Consider the following 19,293-nt stretch of genomic DNA (forward strand, 5'->3'; position numbering starts at 1 on the left):
AGCTTATACATTCTTACCTAAGTATTAATCGATTTCTGTTGAGCAGAATTTTTATCAACAACATTTCGCGTTGTGCGTTTATGAAACAGCACTCGCGACAACATTGCCAAAATCGATATTAACAGTGTGTTATGAATACAAAATCGGATCGGTTGCTCGAGACGACTCCCGAATGAAACTGATTGCCTACCGCGAACCACGTTCGACGTGTAGCCTCTCTGTCGTACTTGTAAATTCGTACGTAAGTGTGACAGGGAGGCAACACGTCGATCCTGCTGTTATTCCAAGATGCATCGCCCAACCAGTGTAACTGTGATCCCTGATTACGCATGATTATCACAAGTTTCAATAGCTTGCGTTTATATTGGTTCATCTGTAGCAAAAGATCGGTCTGCGATAGAAATAACAGTTCGTATTGTTTGGAAAATAAAAAGGGGCAACATAAACAGCGCAGAGGGAGTTACAAAGGCTTGGCGGCGAACAGGCCATTACTGTGGGGCGTTATGGGCTTGTTACAACCAGATTACGCCTCTTTAGCCAGGGCACACTTGGAGCAGGGCACTCAAATTCTAACAACTAGCTACTTACTCCTCAATTAAAAGCGGGATTCATTCCATGGATTTGTATAAGACAATGATGCCGACTGGTAGATCTACATTAGACGTTTGTGGTATGTTCCGCTAACTGTGCTGTGCTAACTTGCTGTGCGGCCTTATTTTTAATTATAGATTTGAATAATATCAACTACGTATACTTATAAAGGTAACAAAAATAATTCAGACTATACCTATACGTTCCACTGCTGGGCATAGGCCTCCTCTCATGCGCGAAAGGGTTTGGGCTATAGTCCCCACGCTAGCGCAATGCGGATTGGGGACTTCACATACACCTCTGAATTTCTTCGCAGATGTGTGCAAGTTTCCTCACGATGTTTTCCTTCACCGAAAAGCTAGTGATAAATATCAAATGATATTTCGTACATAAGTTCCGAAAAACTCATTGGTACGAGCCAGGATTTGAACCCGCGACCTCCGGATTAGAAGTCGGATGTCAATTATGCACTTGGCCACCACCCACCCACAACTTAAAATCGTTTAAAGTCAAAAATAAGATCATGTTTACAGCGAGTAAATATCTCATAAAAATGGAGTTACGTATATACATCTAAAATATGGATGTAAAAATATATTGTAGTCTAATCGAATAGTAAAACATAGGGTTAGTCACTTTAAATTTATTCTAACACGTTCAGCGCTGAACAGGTCTTTTTGCCATGTACTTAATTGTACTTTTGCCTGGTGCTGTCTACGAAATAAGTCAGTCACTAGAAATTTAATACCTAAACTACTACTTACTACTTGTATCTGGGTACTAAATTCAAAAATTCCAAGGAAATAACAAACTATGATAAGTTAATGATGGTCTTATAATGCTCAGGTTTTATATAAACAGCGAGTGTTTCGTTCTCAGCGATAATTTAAAAGTTTACGGCCGTCTGCAGCCGAAAGATAATTTCCTAGTGAGGACTTCTGTAAGCCTCACACCACTAGACTTAGAAATATCTGCATGTTTCGACCCTAAAACTTACGGAATAAGATCTAGAATCGTGTAACAAGTAAATGAGAGGAACTCGGTGTACGAGACTTAAAGCCGAGCTAGATTAGGACTGTGATTAGTTCCCGTTTAAGAATTGCTCCGCAAACATGAAGCTCCTGGATTTAAATGGATGAGTAAATAAAAATAAAAAAATAGTTAATTTAAGAAACTTTTGTAAAACAAGGAAATTCAAGAGTAAGTAGATACTTACGGAATAGTCTTTGTTTTGTTATTTACTTGGTATTAATCACGTGAAGCAATTTCTTTTCACCACACCAGCTCGGAAAGGCTCACTTTGCACTTCAAAAACTGATAGCAAAGTTGCATTTTATTCACACGTGAGGCAAAGTAATCAAATGCAAATTTTGAGTTGTTAAGAAAACAACAAATGTTTGCTGGTAAAATTGACGTTTAAATGATGATTTTGGATGATAAATATTTAATAACATTCATTTGGATTTCATTTGGTTTGATTTTGTTTGATATTTTACATTTAATATTTGCTTCGGGTTGGTGTGGTGAAAAATTTTGTGTTTCACTCGGGGGCAAATTTTGTTTAACCCTCGTGCTTTGAAACCCTCGCAACGCTCAAGATTTAATTTTTCGAACCACTCGCTACGCTCGTGTTTCAATTTTGGAATCTTTCGCTTGCTTGGGTATCAATATTAGCACGAGCGGTTAAACAACGACTTTGCCCCCTTGTAAAACAAATAACTATGAAATATTACCTATTTATTTGCCTTAAATGTGTGTAAGTGTAATCTATCAGTAGGAGGTATGGATAAATAATTGAATAATAGGTGTTATTGATATTTCTAGGTAGGTAATATTTTCATGTATAACTATCCTATATGTAATATGTAAATTACTACAGTATTAGGTATTCATTATTGCGAGAGAAATTTTACTAAAATATATTTAAAACCCCATTTTTAGGGTTCCGTACCCAAAGGGTAAAACGGGACCCTATTACTAAGACTTCGCTGTCCGTCCGTCCGTCCGTCCGTCCGTCTGTCACCAGGCTGTATCTCACGAACCGTGATAGCTAGACAGTTGAAATTTTCACAGATGATGTATTTCTGTTGCCGCTATAACAACAAATACTAAAAACAGAATAAAATAAAGATTTAAATGGGGCTCCCATACAACAAACGTGATTTTTGACCAAAGTTAAGCAACGTCGGGAGTGGTCAGTACTTGGATGGGTGACCGTTTTTTTTTTTGCTTTTTTTTTGTTTTTTTTTTTTGTTTTTTTTTTTGTTTTTTTTTTATATGGTACGGAACCCTTCGTGCGCGAGTCCGACTCGCACTTGCCCGATTTTTTTATTATTACTAATATTTTACAAATATTGACTTGGTCGCACTTACTAAACTGATCAGCACGGTAACCACGACTTGGCATTTGACATTTACGTTAGCGACTGCGTGATGTGAACTCGATCGCATTCCCTATTCCCTCTCTATTGCACTCATACATCGGTGCTAGCGAAAACGAGATGGACTGCGATCGAGTTTACTCAGTCGCTTACGTACACGTCAAATGTCAAGTCATAATACGGCTACTTGTACTATAAAGATATAAATTTGTAGTTAAACTCAAAGAGAATTAAATCACTAAAGTTGAACTCATAGAATACTATATAATACTATATAACTCATGAGCAATAGCTCATTCATGCGCTAAGGAATGATATCCGCCAGTAACTAACTTAACTCGATTAAACATATGTTGGTATAATTTGTAATTTAAAGCAAACAAATATAGGTACAGTCAACGGTAAAAATATGGGTGTAGACTTACTCAAAAATATGTCCCATAGTTCTTAATTCACTGACATAAGAGTTATGGGACATATTTTTGAGATGATTTGTACACCCATATTTTTACCGTTGACTGTACTTTACGAGTAGGTAAATCAGATACCTATCGTCTGACAAAAAAGAGTAGAAATTAAAAAGTGGCAATACTGTAGTGTTATCCCGTTTTCTTAGATTGAATTGAAAGGGACAACGCTACAGTATTGTCACTTTTTTAATTTCTACTCTTTTTTGTCAGACTAACACGCTCAGGTTATTCAAATTATAATTTGATTTTAATTATCATATTTTTTTTAATTCATCAATTCGTTAATAGCAAAACATCAAAATTGATTTCTGATCATTATGGTGCTTTAAACCCAATGCTGTGCTTATCATATGAATATATTTAACCGACAACATTTAAAATAGAACTCACCTGCATATCCCGACAAAATCACTGCATACAACAGAAACAAAACGCTACTCTTTAAGCCCATTTTAAGATAAAAAAAAGTGTTTTTATAATTTCAAGTTTGTGGTCAAAGAATATTTTCTTTTTTTAGTGGCCAGTGAGCACGATGGCAGCCTGTCCGTGAATGCCAAATCGCGGTGAAACGAGTTGAACTGCCAAATATCGTCGACGTGAAACTAAAGTAATTGAATGTTATGGTTGTGCAGCTTTCTGAAGATAATGAGGTAGTTTATTCTCGGGGTCACTTTTGAATTCTGTATGTTTACTGAATTGTAAAACTTGATTGCTGAATTCGTAGCTGAATTAGCTGAATTCCTAAAAGCGTTGTGTCGTAACTCATGTTTTCTTCTTTATCAACATTTTCATACACACTAAATCACAATGATAATTAATGATGATAAAAGTAGGTACTAGTACCTACTGTAATTAAAACAAAGCATTACCATTAAATCATAACCCCAAATCAATATACCTACTGGGAGACATAAAAATGTATTAGTTTGGAACCTATCCTATTTTTATTTCTTAAATTAATGAAATTTCTAAATTGCTGTTATTGTTATTTCACACTACTTATTTATTATTACATGAAAAAACATGCCCAAGGTTCTACGGAACCCAACTAAAATACATAATATATGTATTGATGTAGATCAGCGGTCGGCAACAAACGGCTCGCGGGCCGCAGGCCCCGAACCTGTCGCATGCGGGCCGCGACCCTCCTTGGCTATTTTGTATGTAATATTGACAAACCACAATGTCTGCTATAGTCACAAATATTACTCATGGTCTAATAAAACATGGTCTTCTATTCCCAGAGTGACACGGGCCTACGTCACAATAACATTGCCACTTTATTTCAACATAACATGTTACATGGGTACATTATACCTATGGTTAATAAGTTAAAATATTTCTTTATAATTTTATAATTTTCATTTATATGTATTTTATCTTAAATTTTACAATAACACGTCATTTTTAATTATTCGTTAGCAATATCTTCCGATTCACGACAGAAATTTCAGACGTTCGGGTAATTCTGTTTACACTACTGACAACACAGGATAGCGCTGTCACATTTGACAATTCGGATCTAGATAACTTCATGCCCTGACGGTCATCCTTGTCGAACGCGTGTTAATTGTTATTTCCTTCTCGCTCAGTGTCAGCAGTCGCAGTGTTTTCCAAACTTTTCACGCTTGGTAATTAATGTGTAACTGTGAATTAGTTTTTCAAACGTTTGTCTTGTATAGATAAATAAGGTTTAATTTTATACATTAGATTTGTTTTATTTTACTATGTTTCTACATGAATAACTTAAAATTAATGCCGTTAAAATAATTTTCACCGTTGGTTAAAATTCTCCCACATTTTAAAGTTTGAGAACCTGTAAACAGCATGATGACGTAGGCCCGTGTCAGTTAGGTCATACGCGAATCTCGGAATAGAGTACCAGGCGGATATATTATTATACCATGATATTACTAAAGTACGGCCCGCGTAAACTTCGTTAACTACTATGTGGCCCTTGGCTGCTAAAAGGTTGCCGACCGCTGATGTAGATGATTGTTGCGTCATAATTTTTATATCTACTTTCTCAGTCGCGTTGTGCCCGACTTTCTTACTTGTTGATAAAATTTCACTTTTGCATAAGATACAAGCGAGTTACAGGACCAAAACAAAAACAGAAATTTGTACTTACTAAAAATCTATTTTTGAAGTGAAAACTTCTTTAGCGGCGCTGAGCACTTTTTGAGGTGGGGAAAAAATGATAAACTCGGGACAGCGTAACGCGTAACGCGTAAGGCGTCTCTCCTCTCTTTCTACCGCACGGCGAAAATGTATGTCTGAGCCTGCTGTTTCATGTAGGCGGCGCAGGGCGCTTGCGTGACTTATGTCATGTGTGACGGAGAATATTATTCACCAAAGAACTTTAGTCATAACGTATCATAATCAGGTCAATTATTTAAAACTGGACTTTTATATTAAGCAATAAAGGGGCTATTCATAAATTACGTCATTTCAAATTAGGGGGGGGGGGCTGGACATCGGATGACGGTAGCATGAAGTAGGAGGAAATGGGGGCTTTTGAAGCATGAGTTTTGGATGATTATAGGAGGGGGGGGGTTGTCAAAAATCGATGACGTAATTTATGGACAGCCCCAAAGCTCAATGTTCTAATCTTGTACGGGCTGAAATACGAGGATCTCACAGTTACATTCTAACTTTATATCACTCCAATATAATTCAATAAAGCTACATCTTGATGAAATCGCTAATAAAAGTGAACTAGTACTGGTGAATAAAACTCAAAATATCATGACCATAGTTATTTGTACAACAAGAGATCAAAGTTTGATATTTCTGCGAGTGCTTATTTTGAGTCCCGTGCAAGCGAAAGATTCTATAATAGATTCACGAGCGTAGCGAGTGAATCTAATTTAGAATCTTGAGCGTAGTAAGGGACTCAAAAGCGCACGAGATGTAAATAACTTTGATCTCGTGTAGTACACAAAATTTTTCACACCTTAGCAGTGAGAACATACCTATTAGACAACTTGAAAAATGTAATCCTTCTTCGTTTCTTAATACCTATGCACTCATGTTTTCTTAAGATATACAAACAATTAAGTTTAATTATCGCAATCTAACACAAACACAAAACGTAATAATAAATTTCAGTAAAATAATATGGAAATAAAGAAACATCAACTGACACTTCAACCAACAACTTTTTTTTGTAAAAAAAGAACTTTGTAAGATACGGTCTGAATTGCGGATACGTACTATTTGTCAACTATAGTAGAAATTCTTAAAAGTAAAATAATTAATTTTGCGTGATAATCTGTGTATTTTTTGAGTTCATTATTTTAATTGTACAATAAAATAGCTAAAATATAGTATTTTTATCAAATCTTAAACTTTATTTTAATTAAATAATTATTTAGAATTCATACTCGTACGGAGCTCGTACGTGGTTTGGAACGATGCGTTCTGAAGTTTTTCGGGGGTCTATTATAAACAGTCAATATACCGTTGAATGTCGTTTGAACTTTTTTTCGTTTCTTTTTGCTAACAGTGTGAAAGGGACAGAGATAATAGAACCCAAGTATTTCGAACTTGTATTAGACCCCGCATGTTGTAATGACATTTGACTATAAAGGTCACTTGAATGTCATTTTGTCTCACTCAGTGAGCAAAATCGCATTTTGCTCACTATTTTTAAGAAGCAAAGTACCCTTGTTCGAGCTGCTGAGGTGAAAAATATATTTAGATGCGATTTCTGCAAGGTAACTTTACAATTTCTATTCGAATTTTAAACAATTAACGCTACAAATTTAAGTTTACTGGCCAGCAATTTCGGAACTAAAGTTTTTCAATAGAAAGGAGGATGGGTCAATTATACATAGTGCTGCAAACATTTTGGACTAGTCATTGAGTTTTCACTTCTGTAGGCACTCCCGGAGTGCAACCCGTTGTTTTTTTTATTGAACTTTGTTGATTAGACACCACGGAAAGTAAGAGATTCTAGCAATATGACCCGTTTAGTTGAGAAATTCGCTCATACTTAGCCAAGGTGCGTTTCCATCAGAGATGTTCATTCTTAATGTAACCTTTCCTCACTCAGCGTACTCGCACATCTCTGATAGAAACCCAGCCTAATCCCTTTATCATTTTAAAACAATGCAAAAGCCCTAATGACGTAATAAACATTTTTTTACATGACACGTGTAATCAACACGTGTATCCTATAAATAAAGAATGTAATAAATTACATGTATTATCAAAAACAAGAACGTACGCGCATACTGACATAACTAAAATAGTTACCTACTCACAATTTTATACATCGCACGTGTACATTGTATAAATTCAAACAATGTTATAAAATAAGCTATATTTTAAATATTTATTGCATCATTTATTGCTAATGATAAAGACTTACTTATATAAAGCTCCTTACACCAATTAATTTTATTGCATGCTCACTAATTGCGTAGAAAAAAAAACTGCAATGTATTTTTTAATACTTTTAAATAGCTTTATAGCGATAAGTGCATTAGAGTCACGTGTATATAACGGCGTTGATTTGAATCCACAGCAACACCGGCATTTGGTACTTCTCACAATCAAGTCTTATCGAACAAATATCATATATGAATATTCCATTTGCACCGGCTCTATAATTAGTGAAAAATGGATAATCACAGCCGCACACTGCGTTCACAACAAGGATAAGGTCGTGTCAATTACCGTGCGACAATTCAATAAAAAAATCGACAGGATCTTAACGCACGTGAGACCATACAATATTTTTAAACATTCATTATATATCGACGGTCTTGATGAGTTGTCCAATTTTAAAAATGATATTGCTTTATTAAAAGCTTCAAATATAATCGTCTTTGATAACTATGTTTCGCCGATTAAACTAGCACAAGTTCCGCCTCGGATTGGAAATCCTGTAATAATGGCTGGATATGGACTTAACGAAATATCAGAGATGGGGCCACCATTGCCGCGACAAGGAGTGGCAAAACTCACTCAATGCCCTAGCAATGAATATGAAGGTATGTGGTGTATATATGACTATGTTAAAACTTCACATGGAGACTCCGGCGGGCCACTGACCTATAAGGGCAAATTGGTGGGCATTACATCTGGAGGCGTTGGAGATGGATGCGCAAAAGGGGATTCTCCAATACAGCCATGCCGTCAACATTATCCAAAAATAACGTATCACTATGATTGGATTTTGAAAGTAATGTATTACAATTGAATGTATTATAATCCACAAATTTAGGTCTTAAATTATTAAATAAATAAAGAGTTTTGAGACTTTATATAATTTCATCTTTTATTTTCATTTCTTATTATGTACACTGGTACACTAGGGTGGTCCACGTTTGTATGGAGTAAAAAAAAAATTATTTGTAATCTTTTCTCCACAAGGCTTTTGTTCTATTATGAAGTAGTAATCTATGCGCCAAACTTTGACTCATTTGCTCATTATTTACTGGTCGCTCAACATTGCTTTAAAATTTGATATGTCATACAATAAATAAAGAACACATCCATAAATAACAAAATGGCCGGTTTGTGTTTTATTTAGCTATAACAAAATAGGGAAAAATATAATAAACCTATTAAAACGCCTCCAGGTTTTTTTTCTTTGGTCAAGTGTATTTCATACATTTCAGTACCTATGGCAGAATTGCTTTATTTTAAGCGACCTCTAAATAATGTTTGATTGTTCTCAAAATTGGTTTACATAATCTTTATACATTTTTGACTAAAAAGAACCACGTGGAGACCAAACAATAAAAATGTTTTAACCACCTTATTGAAACACCGTCACATACCTACATAATGAATACCGTGAGGTGTGTTTAAGCAAAATGCTAAACAACGAAATATCACATTTTGCGTATCTTTTGAGGCAGTGCAAATGACGTCTACCGTTGAGTTTATAATTTGTAGAAACCATTATACAATAAAATAATTACCTACATGTTTCATATTTTGTTTTTACGGGATCTAAAAAACAAAATCATTATACATGTATTACGTTACTATATTTTCTTCGTCACTCATTACAGTACATTACTTAGTAAACCTAGACTTTGTAGGTGCTACGTCATCCAAATATCACAACTGACATAAATAATATTATCAATTAACATACCTACTCGTAATTGGCATATAAATATGTCGCATACAATCTATTTTAGTACCCTTAATTGCTGTAAATTACTTATAAATAAATTGATGTAAGTAATTTGCATAATACCTATCACTGATAACAATGTACAGGTACCGTTTACATTCCTTAATTAGAAATGTAGATAATAGTAAGTAATTATTACTGAAAAATGATAACATACGACTCACTTCCACATACAGGGCTGCTTATCAGAGTTGGGCATAAATCGATTAACTTTTTATTCGAATAAAAAAGTTAATCGTCAAATTTTAATCGCGATTAATTTAGTCGACCTAACATACGATTGAAATTGAATTTATCTGCATATAAATCGAGTAAATTTTCGATTAAATCTCGATTGAAAGTTGACAGTGGGTCATTTTTGTACGTAAAAAAAAAGATGCCTTGCATGCAGTGCAGATGGCAGCAAAACACTTTGTCATAAAAGTCGAGATGGGTGTCGATTTATCGGTTTCAGGGAGTGCCGGTTTCGAAAATGATGACAGTTTTGGAATCCAACATGTCTGCCGTGCACTTTGATATAAAAGTCGTCATGGGTTTCGTTTTATAGGTTTCAGGGAGTGCAGAATTCGAAAATGGCGGTAATTATCCAATTTGGACTTATCATAGAGCCGCTGCATTTCCTTACAGGATCATCTTTCCCGGTCGCTATAAACAAAACCACTAGATACCCGTGGCTAGTTGAATTTAAATCGTTGCCGTTGTAAACTCGCGATTCCTCTAATGCACTTGTCGCTACCAAGTCGCTACCTGTGTTTACAGAAGTTTTTGTAATGTGCCTTTGAAGAAGTTTTTTGAATGTTACATATATACTTTTGATGATTCCTTGTATAGAGTATTTGAACATATTTTTTCATCTAACAGTATCACACAAAGTTCTAAAAAACTTTATTTTTATTGTGACTTTACAACAACTTGTAACTATTGTGCAGTATAATTCAGGACACGGCTTAAAAATGACAGTTCGTATTTGTGTGTATTGCACTAGTTTTTTTTTTGTCGTAAGTCTACCCCCAGAGATCACATTCGGAGTTTGTTATAGTCAGGGACCGTATAACCGGTTTTATTAAATACCTGTATAAAAACTGTCAAACGAATACCGGTTAAAATGTTATACCTATATTCGCATTAGAGGTATTGCTGTCATTACGTTTTTGTCTTTATCGCTATTTGTACACTAATTGACATAATGAAATACCGGTATTCATTAATACCTCAATAATAACAGGTATTCAGTATACCGGTAATGGTTTTCGTATTTAATACCGGTATTCATTGCACTTGATCACAGAGTAACCAAAAACTTTGCGACAAGAGGTTAAAGTTGTTGTTAAGTCCTCATGCCAAAGACATATGTAACTTACTATCTATTATTTTTGCTCATGCTTATATTGATCGCTGTAGAAGCGAAAGATTTCATGATTTAACCACGAGCGTAGCAAGTGGTTCGAAATCTGTAAAATTGAGCGTTGCGACCGTTTCAAGGCACGAGGTTAATGAATGAATTAATGAAAATAATTAATCCCAGAAAACATGAGCAAAAGATATGAAATATGAGCGCCGCGCCGCCAAAATCTTCGCGCCGCCGCCGCCGCCAAAATTCTGCGCTATCGGTGTGGCATCGGCGTGACCTTGTTAGATACTAGAGTCTGTCTAAGCTAACTTTGCACCGATTTGAACAGAACAAAGTGAGGGAGTGTTATTATAATATAAACGTCATATTTTCATAGAACTTTGACATTAACGATGATATTTACACACGTTGTCGTTGCAAATGCTATGCAGATTAGTTTGATCGGGAATTTATTGCTTTTATATAACGTGCTAACAAATTAGGTACCGATATTTTAAGAGATGGTACTTTATATAAAAACAATTAACTTTAAATAGAAATCAAGAAAACTTTTCATATCATATTTTTGTTTTATTTACCGAACAAAAATATAAATTAAGATTATATCTAAAAATAATCATTACGTGCATTTAACCACATAAAGAAAAAAATACATAGAGTGCTCACTCAGAAAAGTCTAATGCTCAACAACTTTCAGCGAATATTAAACAAGGATTAACTGGAACTTTATTTTCAACTCCTTCTGCTTTAATATAGTAGTAGTAGTAAAACACTTTATTATACAAAAATCAAAACAAAACAGGAAAAATAACATTCGTCATTAGTACAAAGGCGAACTTATGCCTTTAAGTGATCTCTTCCAGTTAACCTTTGAGCAATATTACTTGTAAATAGTTGTTCAATACAATTTTTCAGACATTTTTGAAATTAATATTCTTTTTAGGGTTCCGTATTTCGTACCAATATCAAGTTGATATCAACTGCAAAAAAGTTTCTTGAAGGGGTTTTTATAGGCTTTTAATATCGTACATTTAAGTCACATTCACTCATTGATTCATTCATACTATTTTTGCGATTAGTAGGTGGTCTGTGCGAGCAGTGTGTGTAATCATTCACCTCTCCTGGCGATACGTACATATAATAACTATTATATTTGACTATAGCTACCCGCACTGACTTCGCACGGATTACACAAAACCTTAACAAAATGTACACCTAAACTAAAGCTTCCTCAAAAATCTTTCTATTGATAGCTGAAATCCGCATGAAAATCAGTTGAGTAGGTTTTGATTTGAGTTCATCGTGAACATACATTCATATAGTTACAGACAGACGCGGTGGGGGACTTTGTTTTATAAAGTGTAGTGAATTAGTGATAGATTCAATTAACAGTAACCTCACAATATAAAGAGATGTTCATTATGCTGCTTAACTACAGTTAATGCCATGAAAAAATTTTTTCCTACCATAATTCAATAAATGAAATGAAATTAAATTAAATGAATTAAGGTTTGACTTCTCTTCGCATAAACCAAGTTTTCAAGGCTACGCCGCCGATTCGCCGCCACCGCCAACCAATTTTGACCGGCGAACCGCCGCCGGCTAAATGCCTATTGGGCGGCGCTAGACGTGCGCGCCGGTCGAAAAAACTTGGGTGGCGGCGCGCCACAAAAAAATCCACGGCGGCGGCGTGGAATTTTTCAACTTTTCAATATTAAGACGTATAATGAAAAGCCATGCTTAACCCTTAAATCGACAAGGGAAAAAAATCTCAAAAAACTGTGTTAGTATCATTTTTTTGGTGTTATTATCTTATTATGTGGTTGTTTATTGTAGAAAAATCATGAAAAAAATCTAGAGAGAGAGAGAGAGAGAGAAAGAGTCTTTATTTGTGAAAACACAGGTACAATTAATGATCTTATATTACAGTTTCGTAGTCTCACCATGCTCTGCCAATAGTGGCGTACAAATACTATAATACTACTTATAAACATACAACATGCATTATTTTAAAATTTACAATTTGTAAATTAAATATTAATCATTAGAACATAGTCACAAAATTTAGAACATAATCATACTTAAGAAATAAAATTTATACATACATTTAATTTTCATTCAAATAGTCGCTTATTTTATAATAACATTTTTCGATTAATAGTGCAGTCAGTTGTTTCTTAAATTGTGATAGTGGTAATGTTTTTAAACAATCAGGAATTTTATTATATATTCTGGTTGCCATTCCAAAAATGCTTTTCCGCATCAATGTGGTGTTCCGTTGCTCATTGTGCAACTTCAGTAGGGCTACCGCCAATACCGAAAATCGTCAATTGCGGGCATTTTTCTCTGTCACTCTAATTACGCCTTCATTGGAGTAAAAGAGTAAGATCCCCGCAATTTGCGAATTTCGGTTTTCGCGGTAGCCTCTCTGGTCATATTGTGATCGCGTTGGATATTTGCGGTACTCTGAGACTTTAGCGAACAAATTAGAGTTGCATTTAACAAATACTGCCATTTCTAAGATATATATACACGGAAATGTTAAAATTTATAATAGTTTCGAAAAAAACATAGGTATGTCAAATATGTTGGATGTTGCCAGGTTCGGTGTAAATAAAAAGATACGCCGCATAATGAAAAGACGTCTAGTATTTTGGACGTTGCCTAGTTAGTATACAGTGCTTTATATGCATAAGGTTTTTCTTGTCAAATTCATGTTTTTTTTTAAATAAATATAGAATAATTGCATTTTTAATTACAAATACACTTACTGATAATGTCAACTTATGTTATGAACTAAAGTAAAACCTATTATCGAAACTTGGGCGGGCGTGTTTCGCATTGGGTAGGCTGGCCAACACCGCGTCACTGAACGTAGTGCGCTCCTGCTATTTTGCGACAGTGCATAGTCTACTCACATACGGTGCCGAGGTGTGGGCCCGCGCGGCTGATTCTCTGCGCATATTTCGAATGCAAAAGAAAGCATTACGTGCCATTATTAAAGCACCAACCGACACCTCATGCAGGAACCTCTTCGAGGACCTAGGGGTCTTGACATTGCCAGGCGAACTTGTGTACCAGGTGGCGCTATTCACTCACACTAACTTACACTTGTTCAAGAAGCGCGGCACGAATGAGGGTGATGCGCTCCGTAGCAATAAATATAGTTACCGTCTTGTCACACCGAAACACAAGCTTTCGAAGTCAGAGCGTTCTCCATACATTATGGGTCCGTCCGTTTATAACAGACTACCCGCAGCGGTCAGAGATGCAGCCTCCACCGATGTATTTAAATGTAGACTGCGAAAGTGGCTACTAACCTTATCTTTGTATGACGTCGAGGAGTTTTTTAAATTACCATATACATAGGTTATAGGTTATAACTTATTAATACTCATACGTTGTATTAACATATACTTATTGTAATTATTGTTTTTATACGAAATGTAAATGATTAATTAATATAAATTAAATCTGTACTATATGAAATGATATACTGCGACATTGAAATTGTACCTATTTAGACATTTTGACCTGTAACTTTGGTGTTATTAATAAATATTTGTATTTGTATTTGTATTTGTATTATTTTTATATTTTTCCAAAAGCTTTATAGCTCGTAGGTGGTAAAATTTTACCAGTCATTGGCGTCATTTTATTAACATTAAATCAAACTTAGCGGGGTATCGTAGGATGCAGAAACATGTGAGCAATGGTATACAACAATGCATGCAATTTTATCAATATTTTCGTAAGAAATTTCTCAAATGAAATCGGGTCTGTCTCTTGATGTCTTGATGAACGCACAGGAAAAAAAACCGTAATAATATTTTTTTATCTATTTTGTTCATTACGTTGCAATACGACAAGTAATGACTTTTTAAAAGGTTTTGAAACACCTAAAATCCCTCTGTTTAATTCATATTCATATTCATAAAAACTACCAGAAAACGTGATAATTTTACTCTTCGCATACTTGGCACAAGTGCCTTGTAATCGACAACGGTTAAAACACTGGACATTATACTTTGTAAATGTGTTTTACCCATAGGTACATGGTACATACAACACATTTTTATGTAAATAGTACTGCCACATAATAAATAGTTAGTATGGTGTTGGTGCGACATAAAATAGTAGAAATTAAATAATATGACCAAAAAAATTCCGTAAGTACGTAATTATTGCCATGTTTAAGTAAGTATTTTACGTCAAAAATGTGAGAGTTACGTAGGAAGTGGCGCCTATTTCAACTATTTCTTATCGGACTATAACCTATTACATATTTTAACGCTGCATAATACTGTCTTATAAAAAATATTCGGCGCGAATTTTAATCTACCGGCGGCGGCGGCGGCGCGCGGACTCCTTATGGCGGCGGCGCGCACGTCTAATTTGAGATTATAAACTACATACATAATAAAATACAATTAAATCAACAAAAAAAAAACAATTAAATGAATCAAATGAACGCTATTAAATATTTATCATTCAAAATCATCACCTAACAGCTAATTTTACCAGCCAACATGAAAACGGGCATTCTAAGATCCGGATCTTAAGTATTTACAACTTTACAAGCGGGCCGGACAACGTCCTTGACGAGTAGCGAAGGAACGAATCGTGGTACTACCACAACCGGTATTGGCACTTACTTATTACCGGTAATAGCTTTAGGAGTAAACTATCAAATAGTGGTATTTGTTGTCAATTGGCTAAACCGATAACACTATTGAATACCGGTATTCGAATACCTCTATTCGGAGCTTAAGTGATATAAATACCCAAATTCAAATTACACCGGTTATACCTCAATAATAACCTGTAGTCAGAATACCGGTAACGGTCCCTGGTTATAGTGCAACTTAATAAATAAGAGTTGTACAAACGGGTCTGCCGCGATATAATTTCATTGTTTTTACCTTTAATTCCGACGTTTCAGCTGAGTTGCACCAGCTGTGTGTGTGTATATCTCAGATTTATAATGTATATTACTCAATACATCTAACACCAAAATGCATAATGCTCGCATAGAATAACCTAACCTAACCTACTTTTCTGGCAGAAGTTTGTTTTCTGTAGGGGTCGCAGTTCTAACCTAACCTAACCTACTTTTCTGGCAGCAGTTTGTTTTCTGTAGGAGTCGCAGTTCTAACCTAACCTAACCTACTTTTCTGGCAACAGTTTGTTTTCTGTAGGGGTCGCAGTTCTAACTTAACCTAGCCTACTATTCTGGCAGCAGTTTGTTTTCTGTAGAGGTCGCAGTTCTAATCTAACCTAACCTACTTTTCTGGCAGCAGTTTGATTTCTGTAGGGGTCGCAGTTCTAACCTAACCTAACCTACTTTTCTGGCAGCAGTTTGTTTTCTGTAGAGGTCGCAGTTCTAATCTAACCTAACCTACTTTTCTGGCAACAGCCTGTTTTGTATAGGGGTAGCAGTTATAACCGATTTAGTATATCATACGCTATTATATTTTATAATCATTATACTAAAAGATAGTATATACTATGATCGATATACGTTATGTACTAATATAAATTCTATGTTATAAGCCAGAGTTTGGCAAAATTTATTCGAATAACGATTAACGATTAAAATTAACCGATTTAATCGCGAGCGACGATTAAAAGTGACGATTAATTAGTTTTATTCGAAGAGCTTCGATTAACATTAGTCGCGATTAAATTAATCGTCGACTAATTTCCGCGATTAATTTTTTCAATCGAATAATTATTCGACTAATTTTCTCTCGATTCATTTTAGGAACCATCGCCCCCACTGTACATCGGTGGACCTTATGCCTTTTGTAATAAGGTCTTTGTTGTTTTATAGGTTTCAGGGAGTGCAGCTCTTCTGCGCTCCCTGAAACCTATAAAACGACACCCATGACGTCTTTTATGTCAAAGTGCACGGCAGACATGTTGGATTCCAAAACTTTCATCATTTTCGAATTCTGCACTCCCTGAAACCTATAAAACGACACCCATGACGACTTTTATGTTTTTTATGTTTTGTTTTTTTGTGTTTTTTTAGTGATATAAAGTTAGAATGTAACTGTGAGATCCTCGTATTTCAACCCGTACAAGATTAGAACCTTTTTCATGTAATGTCATTGAGTTTTTCTTTATTGATTTAAATGCCATTTAAATGAGTGGCCATCTAAACGTTACGGTCACGTGATCGCGTTACGCGTTACGCTGTCTCGAGTTTATCATTTTTTCCCCACCTCAAAAAGTGCCCAGCGCCGCTAAAGAAGTTTTCACTTCAATAATTCAAAGAAAACTAGGGAGAGTGGGGCCAAAAAATGATTCCGGACATCCAAAATATATTCAAGGTAATAATTCAATAGCAAATAGTAGATATGACATTGCTTTGTTGAAGACTTCAAAGCCAATAGTATTTGATGACTACGCTAAGGCGATTGAAACAGCAAGAGTTTCTCCAAGGAACAATCAATGGGTCTGTTGTGCTCGAACAGTAATGTAAAAAGTGGACACGGGGACTCACTCGGAGGAGCACTTACGTTAAATGGCAAACTTATAGGCGTTGTATCTGGAGTGGCAAAATATACTTGCGAGGAAACCAACCCAGATTTGTCGTGTCGATAACAATTTATGTAAATGTAGACGTAAATAGCAAGTAGATACAGAACCTTACGGGATTACAATATTAAGTATACGATGGCCAAAGATAACTCAAACATTTCTGCCAAACACTTCTAATGGTACCTATAGGTTATTTATCTATGTAGGTACGATTAGGTTTGTTAGACGTTAGTACACATTTTATACGCAATGGAATAATACGATATCTGACTTACGCTTTTTGTTTGAAATGATGCCGTTTACAATTATTTTACATTATACATACATGTTTCGCAAAACTGAATTTCAATATACGGATTATACGAGTAAGTGGGCTATGAACTTTATGAAGTCACAATAAAAATAAGTGCCTTGCATGAGGTGTGAAACCGAACTATGCAATGTGAGGTGTGAAGCCGCGCTATACAGTAATTACAAAACATCCTATATAACCAACAAACAAAGGGGTATAATATGCCATGACACAAATTAATTCAATACAATCAGCACAACGTAGCAAGTAAGGAGCAATGTATTTTTTAATATTTTTAAGCACCTTGATAGCGATTAGTGCATTAGAAGAGTTCAGAGTTTATAATGGCATCGATTTGGATCCAATCGATCAAGGATATTTAGTGCTTCTACGCATTTACACCACAAATGGAACCAGGATGAGATGCAGCGGGTCAATCCTTACTGCTAACTGGATCGTTAGCGCCGCGCACTGCTTACAAGCTCAGAAACTGATTACAAAGATTTCTGTGCTACAAGACACTGAAGAAGTCACTAGAACATTAGCTACTGTAAGCCCAACTAATGCTTTACCTCATCCAAAATATATTCATGGTAAGACCACAATTGCAAATACTCAATATGACATTGCTTTATTGAAGACTTCGAAGCGAATAGCATTCGATGAATACGCTAAGTCGATTGAACCAGCAAGAGTTTCGCCTAGAAACAATCAATCGGCGATCATAGCGGGATATGGATTAAACGAACTCGGCGAGCCCTTGCCCCGACAAGCTGTGGTTAGGATTACTAAGTGTCCATTCACTAATTCTGGGTTTCTGTTGTGCTCAAATGACAAGGTAAAAAGCGGAGCTGGAGACTCTGGAGGAGCACTCAAGTCAACCGGAAAACTGGTGGGAGTTGTATCGGGAGTTGCAAAGTACAACTGTGATACATATGAACAAAACGATCCAGAATTTCCATGTACGTCAATTTATGTAAATGTTTCCGCTCATTATACATGGATAAAGAAAGTTGTGGGGTTAAGTACGTAGATGTCAGTTTATGGTGAAGAAATAGTATGTAGGTATAGATAAAATTCTTTCAACTGAGCTTGTTCACTTACCTGTACTAACAATGGCATTGTTCTATTACAATCCTATTATCTGCTTTTGTTCTCGTAGGCGCCAACCAATTTACTTACAAAATAAGTTAGAAGTACATTGCATGTATATTGAATTCTAAACCTTATTTCTTGTTGAATGGGGTTAAAATGGTCTAAAAGGATAATATCATATTCAATCTTTTGGAAAGTCACATAATGCACCTTAGCCACGACAGGTGTCGATGGTTGTTAAATGCAAAAAAAGTTGGGTTAGCCATTATTTAGTTAGTGTATTTTGTAGTCTATTGTTTAAAGAAATAGAGTCGTTAATCTATACTAACATTTCAAGGCGGTTATAATCTGCTTTTACTACGAGGGGATTATCCTAATTTGTGGTTTACCACTCAATGGTATTGTATTCT

At 35.3% G+C, this 19,293-nt stretch overlaps 1 protein-coding gene across 1 annotated transcript; it reads left to right on the forward strand.

Moving 5' to 3' along the window:
* The first annotated feature begins 7,886 nt into the window (after nt 1-7,886).
* LOC134804602 (trypsin-2-like) lies at nt 7,887-8,651 on the forward strand. Its single transcript, XM_063778121.1, has one exon. The coding sequence runs from the start codon at nt 7,887-7,889 to the stop codon at nt 8,649-8,651; it is 765 nt and encodes a 254-aa protein (XP_063634191.1).
* The last annotated feature ends 10,642 nt before the right edge of the window (nt 8,652-19,293 follow it).

This window comes from Cydia splendana, chromosome 1 (genome assembly GCF_910591565.1).
Source record: "Cydia splendana chromosome 1, ilCydSple1.2, whole genome shotgun sequence".
Lineage (NCBI taxonomy): Eukaryota > Metazoa > Arthropoda > Insecta > Lepidoptera > Tortricidae > Cydia > Cydia splendana.